Genomic DNA, 20,588 nt, shown 5'->3' with positions numbered 1-20,588 from the left:
TCATACTGTTTCAAAAGCTAAATCCTACTAAGTTATGTTTTTGCTATGATGTAAAAGGTTTAGGAATTGGGTTAGTGTAAGGGTTTAAATTATTCTATGGAAACCAGAGTTTGTGTGTTTGTGTGTGTAAGATACTGTAGTTAAGATGGTGTTAGATGCGTAAATTGACCTGTTTGGTTGCAGCGTCTGACAAGTTTCTCAAGGTCCACAGGCAGTTTTGCATCAGACGTTGACTAGAGCCGGTCAGATGCTTACCAAGAGCTTGCATTCCACCTGACAGAAAATGTTAGATTCATTTAAAATAATAAAATGAACTGAAATAAAATATTGAACAAAAAAACTAATTTTATTTCAGCTAGTTGAATTGAAATTAAAATGAACAATATAAAAGCTAATACAAAAATAAATAAAGATATATATATATTCTTTTTTTTAATAAAAGATTAAGTATATATATATATATATATTTAAGATTAAGTGTATAAAATTAAAGATTGTGTATATATATATAAAAAATGTATACTCTTTTTTTATTTTATTTTTTATTATTTATAATATTTTATATTTATTTTATATTTTTATAATTTACTTTTTCATACTAAAATGACACTTGTGAGTAGTGCTTTTAATTGTCTGCCAGGCAACCACAATTTTGATAAAAAGTCACAATTTCAACCATCATTCATGTCCATAGTGGATTGGTACAATTAACAGTAAGTGTGACGGTTGCTTTACCAAGCAGAACTGATTAAAAACACTAATTATTACTATATTTGGAAGAGCGGTTCAGTTTTCCAGTTTGACTTACCAGCATCTACAATAGCAGGCTTGTTACTCGGGCAGACAGAGAGCACTTTGAGCACACGGCTAGTGGTCCAGAGCAGCTTCTCATAGCTGTAGGTTCTCATGATGCTCACTAGACCCTCAGGGCCACCGTTTGCAAGAATAATCAGCTGTGAGACAATCAGACGTTAATATGACAAACAATCACATTTGAAAGAAACTCAACTGAAAAAACAAGAACTCAAGAAACAACTAATACATTTATTTGTATTATTTTGTAAGATAAATAGTTATCATTTATATATATATATACACATATGTATAGGTATATATACACAACTATATTTTCAAAGAAATTATATACAGTAGGCTATTTATAATATATATATATATATATATATATGATCAACACTCATAACATAAACACCTTGCTCTCCTGGTTGCCATAGGACAGCAGCTGTAGGCAGTCTGTGGTGATGGCCAGGAACTTGGGGTTGCTTTTCTTTAGCAGGGGAACCATCCTCTGCAGACCGTCAGCCAGACGCACCGCCATCTTGGCTCCCTCTTGGTGCAGAAGCAGGTTATGCAGGGTGGTGATGGCATAGAAAAGAACAGAATCCATCGGAGAACTGAAAAAGAAATGAGTTGGATGGTTTAAATCAAGTGCTAGATTAATGTCCTAATAGTTGGGAATATCCACGTTCCGACTAACGAAAAAAAAAAAATAACATCGCTTTAGGGCGTCACATATATAGCTTATGGAAGCATTATTAATCATCACATTTTTTTTTTTTTTTTATGAACAGTTTACCCCAAAAATTTACATATCGTCATTAATGTCTTCCCAAATAAGCTCTCCATATTTATTTCACCAATGAAAAAACAAAAGGAGATATTATGCAGAATATTCATGCATGGTTTTATTAAAGAATTTACCAAACACTATTTGTTTTAGAACTTTTAACTGCCTTTCTGCAGCTTTTTGAAGTTCAAATCAAATACTGGTGTAATTTCCTCATAATTAGGAATATCTACGTTCCAAATAATGTAAATAAAACATATAAACAAACAATAAATGTAATAAATGTTTAAATTAATAGCTTTAGTTTTTAGGGTGATACAACTATAACACATGAACGCTTTAAAAATCAAATTTTCAATTGTTTATTCCAAAAATGAACATTTTGTTATCATTTACTTACCATTATGTTTATCATATTCATCAATGAACTACAATAAATGCATGAACTAACATAAACGACATCAATACACCAATCTTGGTATTACAGAATATAGAACACAAAGACTTTGTTTTTAAAGACTTTTTAACTTTTTGAAGTACGAATCATCGTGCACTTTCATTGTATGGAAAACCGAGGCTTGGACATTCTACCGAAAGTCTCATTTTGTGTTTTACAAAATAAATAGTCACATGGGCTTTCTTTTAGGCAAACAAGTCCTTTACTTCAGTATTCCAGTCTCTCTCACCTCAGCATGCGCACCAGAGCTGGAATGCCCCCTGATTTGAAGATGGCGAGCAGCCCCTCACGGTGGTGTGAGAGGTTGTGCAGGATGCTGGCCGTGGCGCGAGTCGTCTCCATGTCGGACGTGTTCTGCATGGCTCTCACTACGGCGGCCACCATCTGTGGGGACTGCATCAGAGCCCGGCGGGACGCCTCCTTGCGGGTCAGCTGGTTCACGATCATGGCTGCCTTATTCACCACGACCTGAAGGCAAGAGAGAGGGTTAACAGTCAGGACAGTACAGTACATAAATAACGTACTTGATTTTTGTATACGTTTTTGTGACGTAGAAATAGATAGAGAGCAGTGAGTGAGTGTTATGACATCATCAGATGTTTAATACAAGCAGCGAGGTACCTGGTCGTCATCGTTGAGGAGTTTGGTGAGCTCTGGAATGGCGCGTGTAGCGAGTTCAGCATCATCCTGGTAGTTGATGAGGTGAACGATGGCGGCTTTGAGTTGCTGAGATGGTTCGGCTAGCTTCTGAACATTGGTCTGCTGAGACGAATGCATCTGTGTAGAAAGGATGGCCGATCCCTCCAACAACGTCTCAGGAAACATGGCCGCCCTCACACGCTGGGCACGGGTCATATTTAATTGAGACTCCACCTCTATAAAAGAGCGTTATACAGACAGAATTATAAACTAAACGGCTTATTTTTGCATTTTCTATGCTTATTTTTGCATTTTCAATGCTTATTTTGGAGGGAAATAATCTGAAATAAATCTGCGTTGTGTGGATCCTGGCAAAGGCAATTGGTAAACTAATATGGGAAAGTTACTACATAATAAAATGATTTTGACATACAGTATATGATATGTTTTTCACCTGCAGGGTTCTCTGTGAATGTGGTAGTGCTGGTGAATTTCTTGTTGCTGTACTCTGTTCCTTCTTCATCTGAGCGAAACGTAGTGGCTCCTGATTGGATGCCTGAATCTGTCCCGTAATAAGTCTGCTGCCACTCTGTGACCTTCACCGTGCCTGGGGCCTCTGCCACTGATACACACACACAAACACAACATGATTTGAGTTGATCTATTACCTCTGTTTCATCAAAACCATAAATAACACCCTCTGAAGTTACTCCAATAATCATGCTTGGAACACAGGAAACACAGGAACATGGAACACAGGAAAAAGGGGGATAGATGACCTCAAAGCTAATAAACGTGGATTAGCAGGCACAAAACTCCAATGTCCATTTCATTTTAACCCCTTAACTGTCCCATATCGGGACACTTGGCGCTTTTTTTTTAATTAGCTTTTTTTCCTATCACATATTTTATTAATCATCATAAATTGGGTATCAGTAAAAAACATACACCCTCTGTATTCATCCTGTGAAAAGCATTGACAGACATTGTGTGACCATTGAAATTGTATTGAAATTCCTTTTGGCGGGCTCCTCCCCCTAGTGGGCGGTTACATATTACATATTTTATTTTGTTATTAAATTCTTTAAATGTTCGCCGGTTCCCACCTCCTTCCCATAACATCTGAACTGTGTTACAATCAGTTAAATTTATCAGTTAAATTATTTTAACAGTTCAATGTATGATTCAAATCTCAAAATGAATGTATATTTGTATACTGTACATTATAATGTTGTGATGCCTAAATTCACTTGTAGCATTTAAAACAATTTATCTAAAGGCAGGGGAGGAGATTTGTTCCAGAAAAATGTTTAGTTGGTTGAAAGTCTCTTCACTTACTGATAGCAGTCACTAAGTTAAGTTATCTAAATGTATTTATATTTATATTTCATCTATGGAAGGTGTAGGAGCATAAAATGTCCTCGTTTTATGCTATGCAGAGCTAGACAGACGTCAGTCACCGAGTACCACAACCGAAACAGCAGCCGCCTTTTACAGTTCTTCCAGAACCAAAATAATAAGCTTATGCAGCGTTCACACCATGACTACTGTAATTTTGAAGAGATGGAAACCCTTGAAGTTATACTCGGAGCTGTTCGTGACTCGAATTTATGAATTTCAATGGCAACACTATCAACGGCGAAATGAATCTGCAGTAGTCAGGTGGTACAGGTCAGTGCTCTTTAAGTTGTTTATGTTCATTATTATTGTAATGCTATGTGCTTTGAGACATGAGGTAATTTAATGCCGTCTCTCGTCTCGTGGTGCTTTGCAAACTCTGCTGTGCGTGTGCGTTCATGTGTTTTGAAGAAGGCATGGCTTTGGGGGGGGAAGGGATCTCATGCTTTCAAAGCTATCTTACCATTTCTAGCTGCTACGAAAACTGCCTACCCTACCTTTAAGCTTTTATTTATTTATTTATTTATCTTTTATTAACATAAAATAGTAAGTAGATTTTAATACTGGCCATTTAGTGGTTATCAAGTCAAGTCAAATAAAGTCAACTTTCTTTCTATAGCGCTTTATACAAAAAATTATAATAATTAATGCTACAAACTTCATCAAATATGAGACAAATTTTAATTCTGCTTCAGCTCAACAGAAGATAATAGTGTCATTATTCAGCTGAAGTCAGTTCAGTTCAATATTTTCATTGTTTCAAAAGTTTCATTTTCATCCAATAGTGTGAGTGCAAAGTCTGCAGACAAATCGATAATATTCCTGAATATTACGTTTTTATAACATGATTACAGTCATGTTATCAGTCATAATTTTAAAATAATAAATGGATTACGTGGAGTTTTAATATTGTAATAATTACATGTACTTACAGTGCATTTCCATTTTGGCCTCCCGGACTCAAACCAAACAGCCCAAAAGTAAAACCTGTAAAACAAAAAACAATCATGGATTAAACAAATATTTTTTAAAAAGCAGCTGAAGCTCATTAAAAATGTAATTAAGTCATCCTGCAATCTGTTCTTGATCAGCAGGACAAAACACCATTAGAAACAGAAGTTCAAACAAACACAAGCAATTGAAACTGGTGCAGAGGATCATGGGAGAAGTGGAGAAGTAGGGAGGGAGGGAGGGAGGGGGTGGTAGTGATGTGGGAATGCCAGTGGTAGATTTTGACCCTTGGCTTCTCAAACAAGGCGTGTGAGCTAATGCTTGACTGCAAGCACAACAACCTCACAAAACCGGCTCTGCGTGTTCCGACATTTACACACCAAAGCCCTCCCCTTTCTCCAACTCTCACACATTTAAACAAACAACTACATCCATTTCAGGTAAAAGCACAATATGGGAACAGTATTGTTTCTTAAAATCCATATATAACTTAAAACAAGGCAACAATAAAACCTTGTTCTAAAAATAAGCAGGAACAGACTAAATGGATTTGCCTGCCATAACTTTTTCCTTTTAGTTTTATCTGCACCTTGTACAGCCATTTTACTGTCTCCCTCCTGGCTTTATTTAAACTCCTCCTCATATCAATTATTTCTCTCCTACCCTCCTTCAGGTACTCTAGAGTACATCCTCAATTTCTCTTGCTCTCTATTACAGCACATTCTGTGTCTAACCAAAACCTTTGAACTCCAGAGGAGAAGATCATTTATCAGACAGCCTATTTAGACTTCATGCATTTTTATTGATCTGATTGTTATCCAATTGAGCATAGGCCTAAACATTCCATATACACTTGATCACATAAATGTGTCTCCATAAAACAGAAATAAATAATCTGATCTACTACGCCTGTATTATATGCAAATATCTGTTTAGAAGAAGTTAAAAAATAAATTAAAAAAAAGCACTTGACTTTCCACTTCAAGTCACATCTTGTATCAAACCAACAATTTATGAGGTAGTCTGACTGATTGGATTGCCATCCGTCTCAAATGCATCTTCAAAGACATTTACACTAAACTTTTTCGTGACTGGAATGGATAGCTAGGAAGTGTAAATATACCCAGAGAAGACACTGACAGATCACAACTACCAATTATTTTACAAATCCCACATAAATTATTAGGACTAAGACAGATAGATTAGGAAAGTTAAATATTTTATTTCAGCAGAGCTAGACAATAAGTACTGCCCGATGGCCTGATTTGTTTTTAAGCCTTGCCAATTTAAATATTCAAGCGCAAGAAGACGTGGAAGAGAGCTCACTTTAATAGTGAGAGAAGTTGTGTGTGCGGCGCACATATCCGAAGCGCGCACCTAGAAAGTCGCTTCTCAGACAGCGTGCGAATGCTGAATTGAGCTCTATTTCACGTCTTCTTGCGCTTGAACGGACATATTGACACAAAATCACGTCAAAAAATTCTGGTCTCAGCAAGCAAACATAGTCTGGTATCTTAAGTGAATATAAACAATAGAGAAATAAAAAGCATGTGTATCAGTATATTAGATCTGTGCAGTGAATAAACCTGCTGCTTTTGTTTTAATATTAATCAAACAACAAAGGACAAAAACAAAACAAAAAAACCCCCCACTGCTTTTGACTAAATAACTTGTAACTTTAATAAGGATTAATCTATATTTTATTTATACAGTGAAGACTATGAAGTGCTATTTGATTATTCATTTTCTCTAGCTGAAAATTACTGTTGGACTTACCTTAACATTAAAAGCAGTTTGTTTTATTTCTATGTTTGCTCTTTTGTATTTGTGCTATTGCTCATAATTTGTTTCTTATTTGTTCTCATTTTATTATTGACAATTTACATGCCTTTAAAAATATTTGAAATTTACATGAGTTAGGCCAGTAGTTTTTTTGGCGTCACAACCTTATTTATTACGGTTATGCATCAAAAACAAAGAAGACAATAACTAGGACTCTTTTATTCATCTTATTTATTTATTACTTTTATGTGATGGGGCCAGAGAAAATTTAGGACAAAAATCCTTAGTGTTGAGCCCTGAGAGGGTGATATGTGTTGTGTAAGTGAGTATTACATGACGTCATACCTCTTACTAGTGGACAATGGGAAAAATGGTGGACAGAGAGACATCTACGGATATACGACCGGCACCATCATGTATAAGTACTTTTTTAACTCTAGACCATGGGGGAAAGTTGAATGATTGAAAAAAAAATCTCCATATATCAAATCACAATACTTAAAATCGCAATTCTTACAAATCACAATAATGATATTACAACAGATGAATTCTGTATAAAACATTACTATGTATTAACCAAGCACCTAAACGCACAGTGAAGTGGTTTGATGGATTCAATCCAATACACTTTCCAAAATGCACTAATCAGAGGGTTGACATTCCCCAAACAGCAGGAACGCCTGGCTTCAGAAGCCCTACAACCAAAAAGCAATGAAATGAAAGATAGTAACCTTTTAGACTCACTCTGTAAAAATATCACATGATCAACAAGCCTGTTTCATGTACATGTGCCGTACTCAACATAACATCGTGAGAACAGATTGAACACATATTTTGGATGCCTTGCATGTCCACACTCGAAGACTGCAAGTGCCAGTCTGTGGTGCCCCTAAAGAGTTTTTGGCAAACTTTTTCTCTAAACAGCACAAACAACACTGCTAAGCAGATGTTTGTTGGTTTGCAACTGCTGTGAGCATTTACTCATGCCAAAATGTGCCTCAGGCAGACATAAATAGTCCTTTGTGTGTTACTACACTACACTGAAATGGTTCTTTAGAGTTTAGAATGTATTTATTCGACTAGTTTTCATTCAGGGTCGTAATTGTAAGGAGGTTTTGCATATAAAGGTTCAGTGAGTGGTAACTCCCTTCACTACGGCAATGGCGTCAGTACACACCTAGCTGGGTGTAGCCAAGTTAAATACTTGTCAAAACACGTAAAACACAACAAGCAGCAACTCCTGCCGGGCCTGCAGGTGAACGATAGCAATTGCCTGTGTGAAAACTGGGTGTGGGTGCTTTCTCAAGAATCACATTTACACACCCACTTTGGTATGTCCATACACCGTACTGTAATTTGCAAAAAAAAAGAAAAGAAGAAGCTATAAAACAGCAGATTACGACAGATTAGTTTAAAATAAGCTCTACACCTTTCTGATTTTGGTCATGGACCAAACGATTACAGTTAGTAAGTCTTACTAGTGCTTACTTGCATGCAGATACAAGGTCTGTTTTAAAGGGTGAGGTCAATCACACAACTACACTGACACACCCAAATATAAATTAAAAAATCCTTCAGATTTATACTAAAGGAACAACCTGAGGCATATCTAGAGTGCTCTTTTGACTTGAGGTAGTAAGCAGCCACCCACAATATTATCTACATCTAGTGTGCTATCTGCTGAGGGGGGAATGATTTATGAACCATTGATTCACTGCTGTTTCTGAGCTCATATGAGGCATGTACTGTTGTCTCTACTTTGGACTTCACACACAGTTGGGATGATGATTAGTTAATGAGTAAAGGTTTATTACTGTACATTCAATTTCACACTGAGAAAACCGAGCTACAAATCACACGCCCTTCAGAATGATCACCCACCCCCACCTGCCCTGCTCCACCTATCCCTTAATGGACACAGGGCCTCGGTCGACTTAGCTGTTTCTGAAATGTGTTTGAGTCAGAATGAGCTGTGGATATGACACATCCCAGAGCTGATTCCCAAAAACTCTAATCCCGGTGTGACATTCCACACCAGTCCATGGTGTGCTACCTCTCCCACCCACTTTCTCTTATTCACACCCTGTCAATGACTTTCTGTCATGTACTGGCACATATTTACAAAACCAAGCCTACACACAATAGTAGTGCACAACACTGACCATAATGAACACTCTATAAGCATTTTCTTTATTCAATAAAATGCAGTGAACCAAACCGACCAGCTCTAAAATGAATTACAAAATTAGATTTAAAACAAATCCAAAAAACAACAACTGTGCTCTTAATTTTAGTTTTATGTGGGACTGAACTCACTCCTTGAAACATTAAAAATGACTATCATATCAGAAGCTAGAAATGCAGTGATATTAAAATCATGGGATAAAATAGAATGGAAGCTTGTTTCCGCCATGGAATAAAAAAGATAATTGCGACTTTTTATCTCGCAATTGTGATATAAATTGCGAGTTATAAAGTCAGAATTGCGAGATATAAACGTACAATTCGGACTTTTTTTCTTGCAATTACAAGTTAATATCACGCAATTATGATTTTTTTAAATCACAATTCTGACTTTTTTCCCCTCGCAATTCTGACTTTTTTTCACTCACAAAAGTGATATAAACTCACAATTTGTGTGGGCAGTCGTGGTCAGACTGGTAACCCGAAGGTTGTGGGTTCGATTCTCAATACCGTCCAGAAAAATGTAGGTGGGGGGAGTGAATGAACAGCGCTCTCAGCAAATGACTTGGTCCGATCCACTTTTAACAGTGTTTCTCAGAAATCGCTTACTGCACCTTAAAGTAAGCATTAGATGATGACAAATTTATCTTAACGTAAACATGTGGAAAAATAGTATTCACAAATAAATATATAATATCGACCAATACTGGTAACTGATAATCAGGTTATACAACAGTTAATTCCACTCTCTTATTTTAATTGGCCAATAAACTATTCCAGTCTGTCTGTTGCTTGGTGACATGCAAATCTTGTTGCATTGGCTTCTTCTGAAATAAAAAAAATTGTAAATGTGATGGAAAGACCTTGGAAAGTAGTCTTACAACACGGTTTTCACTGTGTTCTTACTGTTCCTATGCATTTTATAATATTTATATAGGTTTACTATTTTTTTAGCTTTGATTATTTTAGCTTTTATATTTTTTATATTTGTTTAATTGTTCTAAATCATCTTGTGTATTTATTTATTAATTAATCATGGTGAGGCAAGAGTAAAAAAAAATAATAAAATTGATATGCTCCAATTAATAAATGGGAAAATGTTTCTATTTAAGGAAGCCGCCACTATAGAGGAAAGGAGGTTTGGATGACGGATTATGGTTAAGTGCACTAAAACTGGCCTATATAGTTGAAGAGTAGAGTTGGTGTTTTAGACTGTTTTATTGATAATCTGTTTTATTTCTGCTCTTGATCATATTTATTTGCACATCTGCTTGTAATAAACACCTTTTTGGACGCCAACATCGCTCCCGTGTTTACATCTTGGTGCGATTCTCCTTGTGACCATTCGGGTCCTTATCACAGTAAATGGTTAAATTTAAATTTTTGAAACACGTTACTTATTAATGTTTTTTTTTTCTACTGTATTCTTTTTAGGTTATGTACACAAAAGAACTATTTGTTTGTCTCAATCCCTCACATTTCCCTGTGCCTCGCTCGCACATGATCTGACAGCTAAAGAATGTCAGAATCAGATGTGCTGATGTTGCTCATTCACACAACAATACTGAGTACTGACAGTGCAGCCAGTCACCATAATCTCTTTCTCACTGCCCTGCCCCGAGGACAGACAGGGAGTGTCTGTCACTGCCACTGATAAGACTCTGAGTCAACCTCTTTTAACAGCTCTCATGATATTTGAAGATTTATTTGTCCTATCTATTAATTGATTCACAATTATCCACAAATCCAATTCATACATGCAATGATTTGAATACACAGAGATAAGCATGTCTTTAAATATCTGAAACATTTTTTTGCATATTAATTTTACCTTTTATTTTAATTTTAAAGTGGGTTTCATATTTAATCTTATGTTATACTAATTATGTTTTTTTTATTTTCATGTGAAATACTTCCTCATTGTAGGTTTATTATTATTATTCATTTTGATATTTTTTTAGCAAGTCAAAAATGTCAGGATATAACTGTCCTAATATAAACATGAAGAAAAACATCTTGTTACAAAATAATGAAATTCTTGAAATGAAATTTTACCAAGTGGTTTGACAAACTTGCATTATTATTACAAAATTGCTTCACTGCTTATTAACATTTGAAGAGGTTTTATCCACCAAATCAAAATAAGTCAAGTCAAGTCAAGTATATTTGTATAGCGCTTTTCACAATACAGATTGTATCAAAGCAGCTTCACAGTATTAAATTAAAATAATACACACAAAAATAACACTTTTAAGTATTACTTTTTACTTGATGGTTACACCACAGTCATTAAATAAAAACTCTTCTTAAAAATGGTGTACAAGTTTGCCAAAATCATATGAAACCAACATGAATACAAATAACTTTCTAACAGTTATGTTCCTGGTTGATAACAATCAGGTTTCATTTTAGTGTACTTTTTGGAAAACGAAAAAGAATATTCTTCTACGAATCTTCTCAGTTCATCATCCTCATAAAATCACAGTATACTCAGGCTGTGGCCAGTCTTTATTTTTACAGTGACCATAATGGGCAATTACCATATTTACATCTGAATTACTGCCCAAAAGCAGCCATTTTGGATTCAGAGTCAGTCTCCAGAGCTGCTATGCCTCATAGCTTTAATTCAGTAGTATGAAATCCAAAGCCACCCACACACAGTAGAACACACACACACACACACACACACACACACTATTAATGACTTTGTGACCTGGTAGTCACCAGCTGAGCCCATACTGCTGAGAGCTTGCTGTGTCTGAGATCTCCCCAGACGCTCAGCTTGCTTCCGCTGGATATAGCAAGTGGGCGAGCAGGTGGTCTGCACTGGCTCGGGCCCGCGGGTTTCTTTAACCCCAGAAGAAATGCACACACAGGCCTCTCAACATGTAGATCCATCAACCACCACATCCAATTATACAGTTATCACAGGTCAAATGAACACAGCAAATTATAATGTACATTTCTGCCTACCGCTGCCTACCCCCAGAATACCAGATAGCTATTAGAGTAGACTATCATAAGGTATCTACTATGAAAAAGACTTTGAAATCAAAATGTTTTTGTCCAATGTAAGAAGTTTTCTTTCATCCTACAGCACAATAAGATATCGCCAATGCAACGCATCACAAAATAAATGGCTTTTAAATTACATATCACATTATATTACTGACACTAAAACTGGTCAAATTATACATTTCCGGTTCTTTGTTTTCAGTTAGCCTTTGGTTAACTTATCAAGCTAACATCTTCGCTTACTAGCTTAGCATAGAGCTAACTTGTGTATTTCTTAAAGGGATTGTTCACCCAAAAATGTTGTCATCACTTACTAACCCTCAAGTTGTTCCAAACCTGTATGAGTTTCTTTCTTCTGTTGAACACAAAGGAACATATTTTAAAGAATGTTGGTAAGCAATTGACTTGTTGAAAAAAAAAAAAATAGAAGTCAATGGCTACGTCAACTATCTGGTTACCAACATTCTTCAAAATAGATATTTTGTGTTCAACAGAAGAAAGAAACTCATACAGATTCCGCCATTGACAAGATTTTCCATCATTTGTGACACAACGCTTTCCTGCAATTGACTTCACTTGTATATGCTAGAGGGCGCTGCTACTCATCTTTTGAAAGAGAACAGCATCTTCGGATCTAAAAACAAGCGAAGAAAAATATCGGCGTATTCCTGGAGAGGATAAAAGATTGCTTATGAACAATTAAGCTAGGCTATGTGATCTTCAAACATTAAACAGCATATAAATCAAAACTGCCTAATGTTACAAAATGAAATGAAATGTCGAACCCACGAATTGGTATACGACTGTGCAAGCTTTGGGGGGTTTGATCATCATTCTGAATCCAATACGGATGATGTCTTTGACAAAAACACAATTTTCTCAGCTTTTTGTTCAAAATTGTTTTTAAAAGTGTTGATAAGAAAATAATGAATGAAAAAATTATTTTTGATATATTGAATTTTAAATAGTCATAAAACTAAATATTCTGGGGGTTAAGACCAAAACTTGGTTAACAAGTTTTGTGTAAATTATTAAAAAAAATGCTGGTGCTGGCTGGCAACTTTTAAGAAAACACGGTTAAAGGGTTAAATATTAAATATGCAAATGTTCCCTGGTATGGTACTGAACTTGAACATGTTCTTCTTGTGGCCAAAAAACAAAACAAAACGATGCATATTCTGCTCATGTTGCACAGCATTGTTACTGCAAAGTAGAATGCCCATTTTGGAAAGTAATGAGATAAATTCATTATCACGATGAATACGCAGCAGTAGGTAAACTCCTCTGGAAGTAGTTGATGTGTAACACCACAGTGAGGTATCCAGGCGTGTACCAACAGGCTGCGTTATTTTAGCCTCAAGCTAAACCATTAGCACTATTAAATGACATGCATGTGTAGAAAAAAAAGAATGTTCACGATTGATAACAACATACAGATATGAGAAATGTTCAAAACAGCACATTTTCAAAGCGACTTGTCAATTAATTGGTCTTAAGGACCAAACGCATTTTAGGGGGTGTCACATAAACGAATGCAATGAAAATGTACACAGCGTGTAAAGGAATGAAAACTAAATGAAATGATCTTGAGACATGGTTTTTAAAAGGTGTTCACACAAAGTACGATAACTATAACAACTATTTCAGCATCCACACAATGCAAAATAATGTTCTGTTTATTATAAGCGTGTGCTGTAGCTTTTTGTCAGCTGCCCCTTTAAATGCTTAAGCTCTTTCAACACTTAAAAAAAAAAATGATTCGTTGAATTTAATAAAAAAAAAAATATGGTTAAGTGGTTGCACACAATTGATTTTAGCTACATTTAAACAAGTGCATTAAGTTGAACTAAAATGTATTAAGTTCAACTTAATGCATTTGTTTAAATGTAGCTAAAATCAATTGTGTGCAACCACTTACCATAAATTTTTTTATTAAATTCAACGAATCATTTTTTTCAGTGAAGTTGGGAGGATTCTGATTGGCTGTCATGATTTTACTGTTCACCTGCTAGAAAAAAATAGCTCTGAAAGTGATTCCAACTCAAATTGTTCCTCTATGTCGTTGTTATAATAGCTGTGGACTTCCCTATTTTAATAGAATTAGGATGATTATTAAAACTTCATAGTTATATCATTATAGCTATCGTCTGTGGTGTGAATGGGCTTTAAAAGTTGTTTTTGTCGATGACTTGTCAAGTTAAAAATTAAGACTCTTTTTTCCATACAAACAGTCTAGCATGTAAAGCACACGGTTAGCATGCTAATCAAAGTATTGTGGCTCAAGTTTTCAAAGCTAACAATGCATTAAAGACCTACTAGATAAATGTTTGTTGGATGTAATCCATCTGTAATGCATAAATGTTTTGAGCATTTAAACAGTCCGGTTTTAGCTAAGATAATCTGTGAATCAGTGTTACTGACACAATGCTGCACATGATCCATTCCATACTATTCCACTTACATGCTTTAAAAGCTAAATGATGGGCATTTGGTCACGGGTGTTACGTGCAGAAAGTGCTTAGATTAACACAGACAGGATGAGACAGCGCATTAGCAAGCCCTGTCTGTCTGCTCGCTACATCCTTGTGTCTCCATTCAGTTCGATGCGATAGATTGAGAGATATGCGATAGGAGAGACTCTGAACAGTGGGCAAGTCCAGTTTCCAGTATCATGCAAATATTCAGACGTCGTCAACTATCCCATAATCACTCTTCTGTTTTAGGCCAGTTGAGATGAAAGAGGTCATTCCATCTGAATGGAGCACTTGACTGAATGTGGGCAGCTGTGTGACTGCCTGTGGCTTGATGGACTATCACTAACAATTCATGTTATTGTCAGACGTTTCTCGTCTGAGTCATTAGCTAAGGCACTTAACGGTAAGTGGCGCGTTATCTGAGACAGAGTCAGAGTTTCTGACATTTTATCAGCATTCTGAGGACTAAGTTTCAACATTCTCCCCTCCTTGTTTTTGAAACGCATCATTTCAAATAGAAAGAAGCAAAATCATAATGTTTTCTGTGGTTCTCATAAAGCACATTGAGCAATTTCTTCCACAGAAAGGAGGCAAGCTGCTTCATCATAGGTATGCTTGAGTTTGTAGAGCACAACTGAGCCAATGTGACAGTTGTTTAATATTTCATCGGTCTGAGATGTCCTGAGGGAAACCTTGCTGGTACTGGATAGATCTGAAAAGATTTGAAAGGATACTACACTATTCTAAAGCACTGTGAAAGATTTTGTAAATTTATCACTAAATTATCCAAATTTTACAAAAACACTGACAATTTAAGGTTACACTTTATTTTAAGGTAGCGTAGTTACATTTTACTAACTCAAATAAGTACTGAGTAATATTAATTAACTACGTAATTACTATAGAGTTATGGTTAAGGTTTGGTTTAGTAACTTGTAATTATGCATTGTTTAGCCTACTGTGCAAGTACACCTTAAAATAAATTGTTACCCAATTTAATAACACTGAAAATGTTATCTTTAATAAATCTCAAAATGAGTATCTATTTTTCAGACTGTACATTATAAGATGCAAATTAACGTAGCATTTGATTGATTAAGATTGATTATAGTTTGAATCATTTTATCTGCAATTTATTTAGACAAAAGACTATCTAAAAATAAATGTTCATGTTAGTTATTTATTTACTGGCATAAATGAAACTAAAACGTACAGTACAGTGATGCTATCTTCTAAACTGTAGACAGAACAAACATGTGGTTTTGACCTTGAAAACGTGGTAGTAGCTTTCATACAGGCTGTTTCAACTCATAGGGGTCATCTGAGAACAAATACACTATTACAAAGGACAATGGGAATGTTCTTCGCTAGAGTAGAATAAAATGGAGGCCTCTTTAGAATGATTATTTATTACCCTGAGATTGTGTCTCTAGTGTGCAAAAATTCCCTGAACAGCCCCTTTCTCCACCTCTCCCTGGTTACTCTACACCTCCCTAGCCCTGAATTAAGGAGTGGAGATGTTCTGTCTTGATGATACATGCCCGGAACCTCCCACAACTTTTGACTCATGTTAAGCGAAGCAGCTTCTTCGTGGTTTTGACGACGTACAACACATCATTATTTTTTGACTTCACACCCAGAAATCACACAAATGCTTGTTAAACAACTCAAATCACACTCAATTTTCAAGTTGAGATTGAGAACTTAATTTGGGGTTTGCAACTTCCTCTCCTCGCTACTATCACAGAAACAATTCTTCATGTTATGCAGTGTTAAACTCACTTTTTTCACTCTGTCTGTCAGGATTTGACGTCTGAGGTTAGTTTTATATTGAGTGGAATTTGACTCCTCAAATTCCACTCAATGAAAAAAACAAGGGGGAGGGGGCAGAGGGCCTACTATGTTCCTTTGTGACTGCTCAGTGTTAATTCAGTAGGTCTGTGCTGGTGTTGAGAGTGTTTACTGACATCCGAGGAGAGCTTTGTTAATATTTCATGAGAGCTGAGCTTACCACACCAAGTACGGAAAAGATATCAGTGTGCAAAAAGATCCTAGACAGGTAATTAAATGTGAATCACACTTAAGTTATACCGATGCTACTAGCCTACACATTGTTTCAGTCTGAGTATTTAAACCCATTCACAACAAGAATTATAATAAAATGAAATACGGTAGATGTCTGATAGGTCCTTTACATTCAATCTTCAATCACATCATTTACTTTTATGGCACAAGTGGATTGGCCTCTGCTGATTAAATGCTTGCTCAACATTTAAATGGTAAAATTCAGTGTTCACTGCAATCTGGCTATCAGAGTTCAACTGAACCCTCTACCTCCCCCAGCTCCACCTGTCTAGATCTGCTACAGGGTTTATGCATGCCTATTCATGCAGCAGCATATCTTACACACTCACAGCAACGTGTCTGTGAATCTATTGGCAGTAGCAAACAAATCTATACTTTCTTTGCATCAGACACAGTGTGCATAACAGATCTAGTTGACCAAGACCAAATACATTAACACTGTCACATCCATTAATATGCTAAAATTATTCGGATAGTTCTGTAGTTCATGACTGAACTACATTAACATCCACGCCAGTGGACGATAACGTTTATTATAAGCGTGGGCTGCAATTATGTTGCCCGGTGTTTTAAATTCCCAAGCTCTTCAAACTCAGGTGGATTCTGATTGGCTGTGAAATATTTGTTAATTTATCAGCTGGAAAAAAAATATTTTAAATGTGATTCCAATGATGTTCCTCCATGTTGTTATCATTATAGTTGTGGTTTGGACTTCCCTATTCTCATAGAACCATATAGTTATCATTAACATCCTTGGTGTAAACGGGCCTTTACAAAGAGTTTCAGGTTTATAAAACAATTAACCTAGAAAAGTCCTAAAGAGTAATTGGCTTGGCCATGTACAGATTATGAAGCTATCAGACAATCTTATCCATCTCAGCCAGCTGGCCATTCACCAAAGATTTCATATAGCTAGGATCTCACTCCACGTTCATTAAAGATACATGGCACATTAGGGATTATAGATATGGAGAGAGTGTGTAAAGGAACACTCTGTGACGCATGTGCTGGGACTAAAGCCTTAAAATGCAGCAGACATGAATTATACAGAACGGTAGAGAGGTAGAAAGAGAGAAGTAAAGATAAAGATGCTAATTGATCTAACAAAACCGTAAAATACAAGCAAACTGATATCCTAAGCGAATGGTGCTTATGGGTAATCTCCTTTGCCCCCTCTGAAAGTGTATTTATGAAGAGGGGATCACGCTGCCCCTTGCTGTCCTAATGTAGGACAATATCAGGGATTTGTGCCTGTAGGGGGATTAACGGCTATGTGTGAGCCCAAATGCTATAAATCTCATCCTAAAACCAATGCCAGTCAGTCGGTAAAGCAACCAGCTGGCCCCTGATTGCACTACTAATGTGCACAACTCAGGAACTCCCACAAAGAGCAAATGCCACATCCTGTCTGTGTTAATATCTTCTACAACTGACCCATATAAATATATAAATAGACTGTCATATGGTCTTTCATCTGGCCATATTTATTTCACATTTTGTAAAAAAAAAAAAAAAAAAATCATATCCTTGTCTCGCAATCATCCTCCTTCAGTGTGCCAGTAAGGCATGTTGATGCCATCCAAAATCCAACTGGATTTCTATTTGGCCCAAAACTGGACTCTGTAATGCTGGCTAAATCCATGTCATTAAGTTTTGCGGAATTTAGTTGCTTCTTTAAGAGATTACCACTCACAGAGGACATGGCTTCTTGCTTCCTTGCTAACCAGACAAACAGGAAAAGGGTGTATCATAAGTTATTTATCAAACGTTATTTCCTCCGAGGCAGATTATACACAAATTATTTCTTTTACACATAGTAAACACTCATAACAACCTAAGTGGAAACTGAGAAAACTTTGATGGAATCGTATTTCTTCAGATTGAACAAACTAAAGATAAGTCAGCTTTTCAGCTGTGCTGGGTCACAGTTGGGAAGTAAATAAAACATGGTACAGCCCCACCCAGACACATGAACTAACATAAGACCCAGAGTAACAATGTAAAAGAAAGAGGCATAAATAACTTATGAAATAGACATGTTATATTAACTTGTTTTTCTTTTATTTCTTTAAATTTCACCATACCATGGTCTATAACACAGTTTGGTTTAAATGTATGACCTGCAAGGTGTTACAGGTGTGGCAACAGACCAGCATTCATTTCAAACCATGCTGGTTTTGTCAAAACCAGTGGTCATATGTCAACAGTACACAAGCTGTTTCCGAACAAAAACTATACATTGTATAATCTCACAAAATAATCAAATACAAAATCCAACCAGAGAGAGAAACTCTAGTGCTGGGTGTTTTAACGGGATAGTTCTTCCAAAAACATCTCTCATAATATATAGCCTATCTATCCGTTAAAAAGTCGAAGAAAAAAAAGATTTTGTACACAAAATTTTCTACAATGTTTCAGTAAACAAAAAGGCTAACTACAAGTTTAAACTTTAAAAGCTCGCGAAAAGAATAGTCTTTGCACGAGAAGGAAACCATAGCAACAGCTGATCTATTCCTGTTTGTATCGGACAGTACATCAATAAACGTAAGTATTCTCATTATTTATCAAGTTAACATACATTTACACATCAAAAAAATCGGTATTTTATTAATTAATTATTTTATTTTATGTTTTTAAATATCTGCTTAGCTAACTTCCGCTAGAGGCGCCAAAAGACAAGTTGTGTTGCGCAAGAAGCGAGAACAGAAATTACTGAAAGAAATTATTTTAAAGTTGACCTTTCTTTGCTGATAGCCTCAGTCGCTAACTACTTTTTATTGCACTTTTTTCCATTAAATAAAAATGAATGGTAACACATCTCCCTTTGAATCCTCAGAAGAACAAAACTCCTACAGGTTTGGAACAGAGAGGGAGTTGACAGAATTTTCACCATTAGATGAACTATTCCAAAAAATCTATCGTACAACACTTTAATTTTTGATTTATTGTTAATTTGTAAGACTACGTAGGCCTATAATTAGGCTATTTCGTATGTTTAATGTCAACAGTTGACATTGCGAAAGTATGGGGGGTTGCTAGTGTTTCTTTGTTGGGGACAAACACACCCGCCTAAGTTATAGGCTATACAGCTGAATGTTTATAATCTATGCTGTGTACGATTAAATAGCGAGTATTTAGCGACATGCACTAAAAGTTTGGCTCAGCTGTAACCAGACACACGGAAGTAGGAGCGAATATCGCACAGGTAGCCTAGGTAAACCAACACCGACAACAACCCAGATCGCCACAATAAGCCACTTTCCCAAAAGAGCTATCCACGAATTAATGGCTGCTTTATAGGATCAATGTTATAGACTGGATTAAAAACAGATAAAGTTGAACAATAACAACAACGGTACAAAATTACAATAAAACAAGCTTCTTCTTACTAAATATACGATTATAAAATCCAATTTTAGTTTACCTTTAAACGCTCGTCTCCGAACCCTGCTGCTGACAACGATCCAAGAGTCTTTTAGTTTTCCCCACTGACCGCACAGAGTTCCAGGGAGTGCGACACTTTCTCTTGCATTCAGATGAGGCTGAACAATGTGCGTTGGGGAGAGAGGGCAAAGTCTCCTCCAGAGCTCCGCCCCCGATACTATACTAGTCCCCGCACCACACCCAAACCCACACCTCCGCACTCTTACCAACACTCACGGGACACTTTCCAACACTTTCACTCGAAATCTGATTGTTTTTTAGTCGCTCATCATTAGAAATATAATTAAAATGCATCACATATGAGGTTTAAACCATGCATAATATATAAACTTCAAAGTATTTGATTGGTTTCGGTAGGCTACTAATGTTTTTTTATTTTTTTAACATAAAATATTTTCAAAGTATCAGTAGCTACACTCAGTAAAAGCATGGGAAAGGATGTAGGCTATGTAATGCTAATAAAAATGATTAATTGCAATAAAGGCTGCAATAAAAGTAAAATACAATTTGACTGTGTTTGATATAGGCTACTATGTAGGCCTACCTATATATATATATATATATATATATATAT

At 36.0% G+C, this 20,588-nt stretch overlaps 1 protein-coding gene and 1 long non-coding RNA gene across 2 annotated transcripts in view; one reads left to right on the top strand and one right to left on the bottom strand.

Annotated features, from left to right (window-relative positions):
- The window catches only part of jupa (junction plakoglobin a), a 29,967-nt gene extending 9,819 nt beyond the window's left edge, over positions 1-20,148 (bottom strand). Inside the window, exons 1-8 of the mRNA XM_082156244.1 lie at positions 19,995-20,148; positions 5,012-5,066; positions 3,136-3,303; positions 2,664-2,917; positions 2,272-2,510; positions 1,211-1,412; positions 809-953; positions 170-273 (exon numbers count right to left, since the gene is read on the bottom strand). Of these exons, the coding sequence (XP_082012370.1) occupies positions 170-273; positions 809-953; positions 1,211-1,412; positions 2,272-2,510; positions 2,664-2,917; positions 3,136-3,303; positions 5,012-5,024 (1,125 nt within the window). The 5' untranslated portion in view covers positions 5,025-5,066; positions 19,995-20,148. The remainder of the gene's footprint in view (positions 1-169; positions 274-808; positions 954-1,210; positions 1,413-2,271; positions 2,511-2,663; positions 2,918-3,135; positions 3,304-5,011; positions 5,067-19,994) is intronic.
- LOC309488215 lies at positions 9,404-19,411 on the top strand. Its single transcript, XR_014202058.1, has 2 exons — positions 9,404-11,151; positions 11,252-19,411. It is a non-coding gene; the product is annotated as an uncharacterized lncRNA (long non-coding RNA).
- Positions 20,149-20,588: the final 440 nt, after the last annotated feature.

This window comes from Leuciscus leuciscus (assembly GCF_965113295.1).
Source record: "Leuciscus leuciscus genome assembly, chromosome: 23".
In the NCBI taxonomy this organism is placed as follows: domain Eukaryota; kingdom Metazoa; phylum Chordata; class Actinopteri; order Cypriniformes; family Leuciscidae; genus Leuciscus; species Leuciscus leuciscus.
Note: the sequence above shows the minus strand (reverse complement) of the source record. Positions and strands in the feature narration are given on the sequence as shown.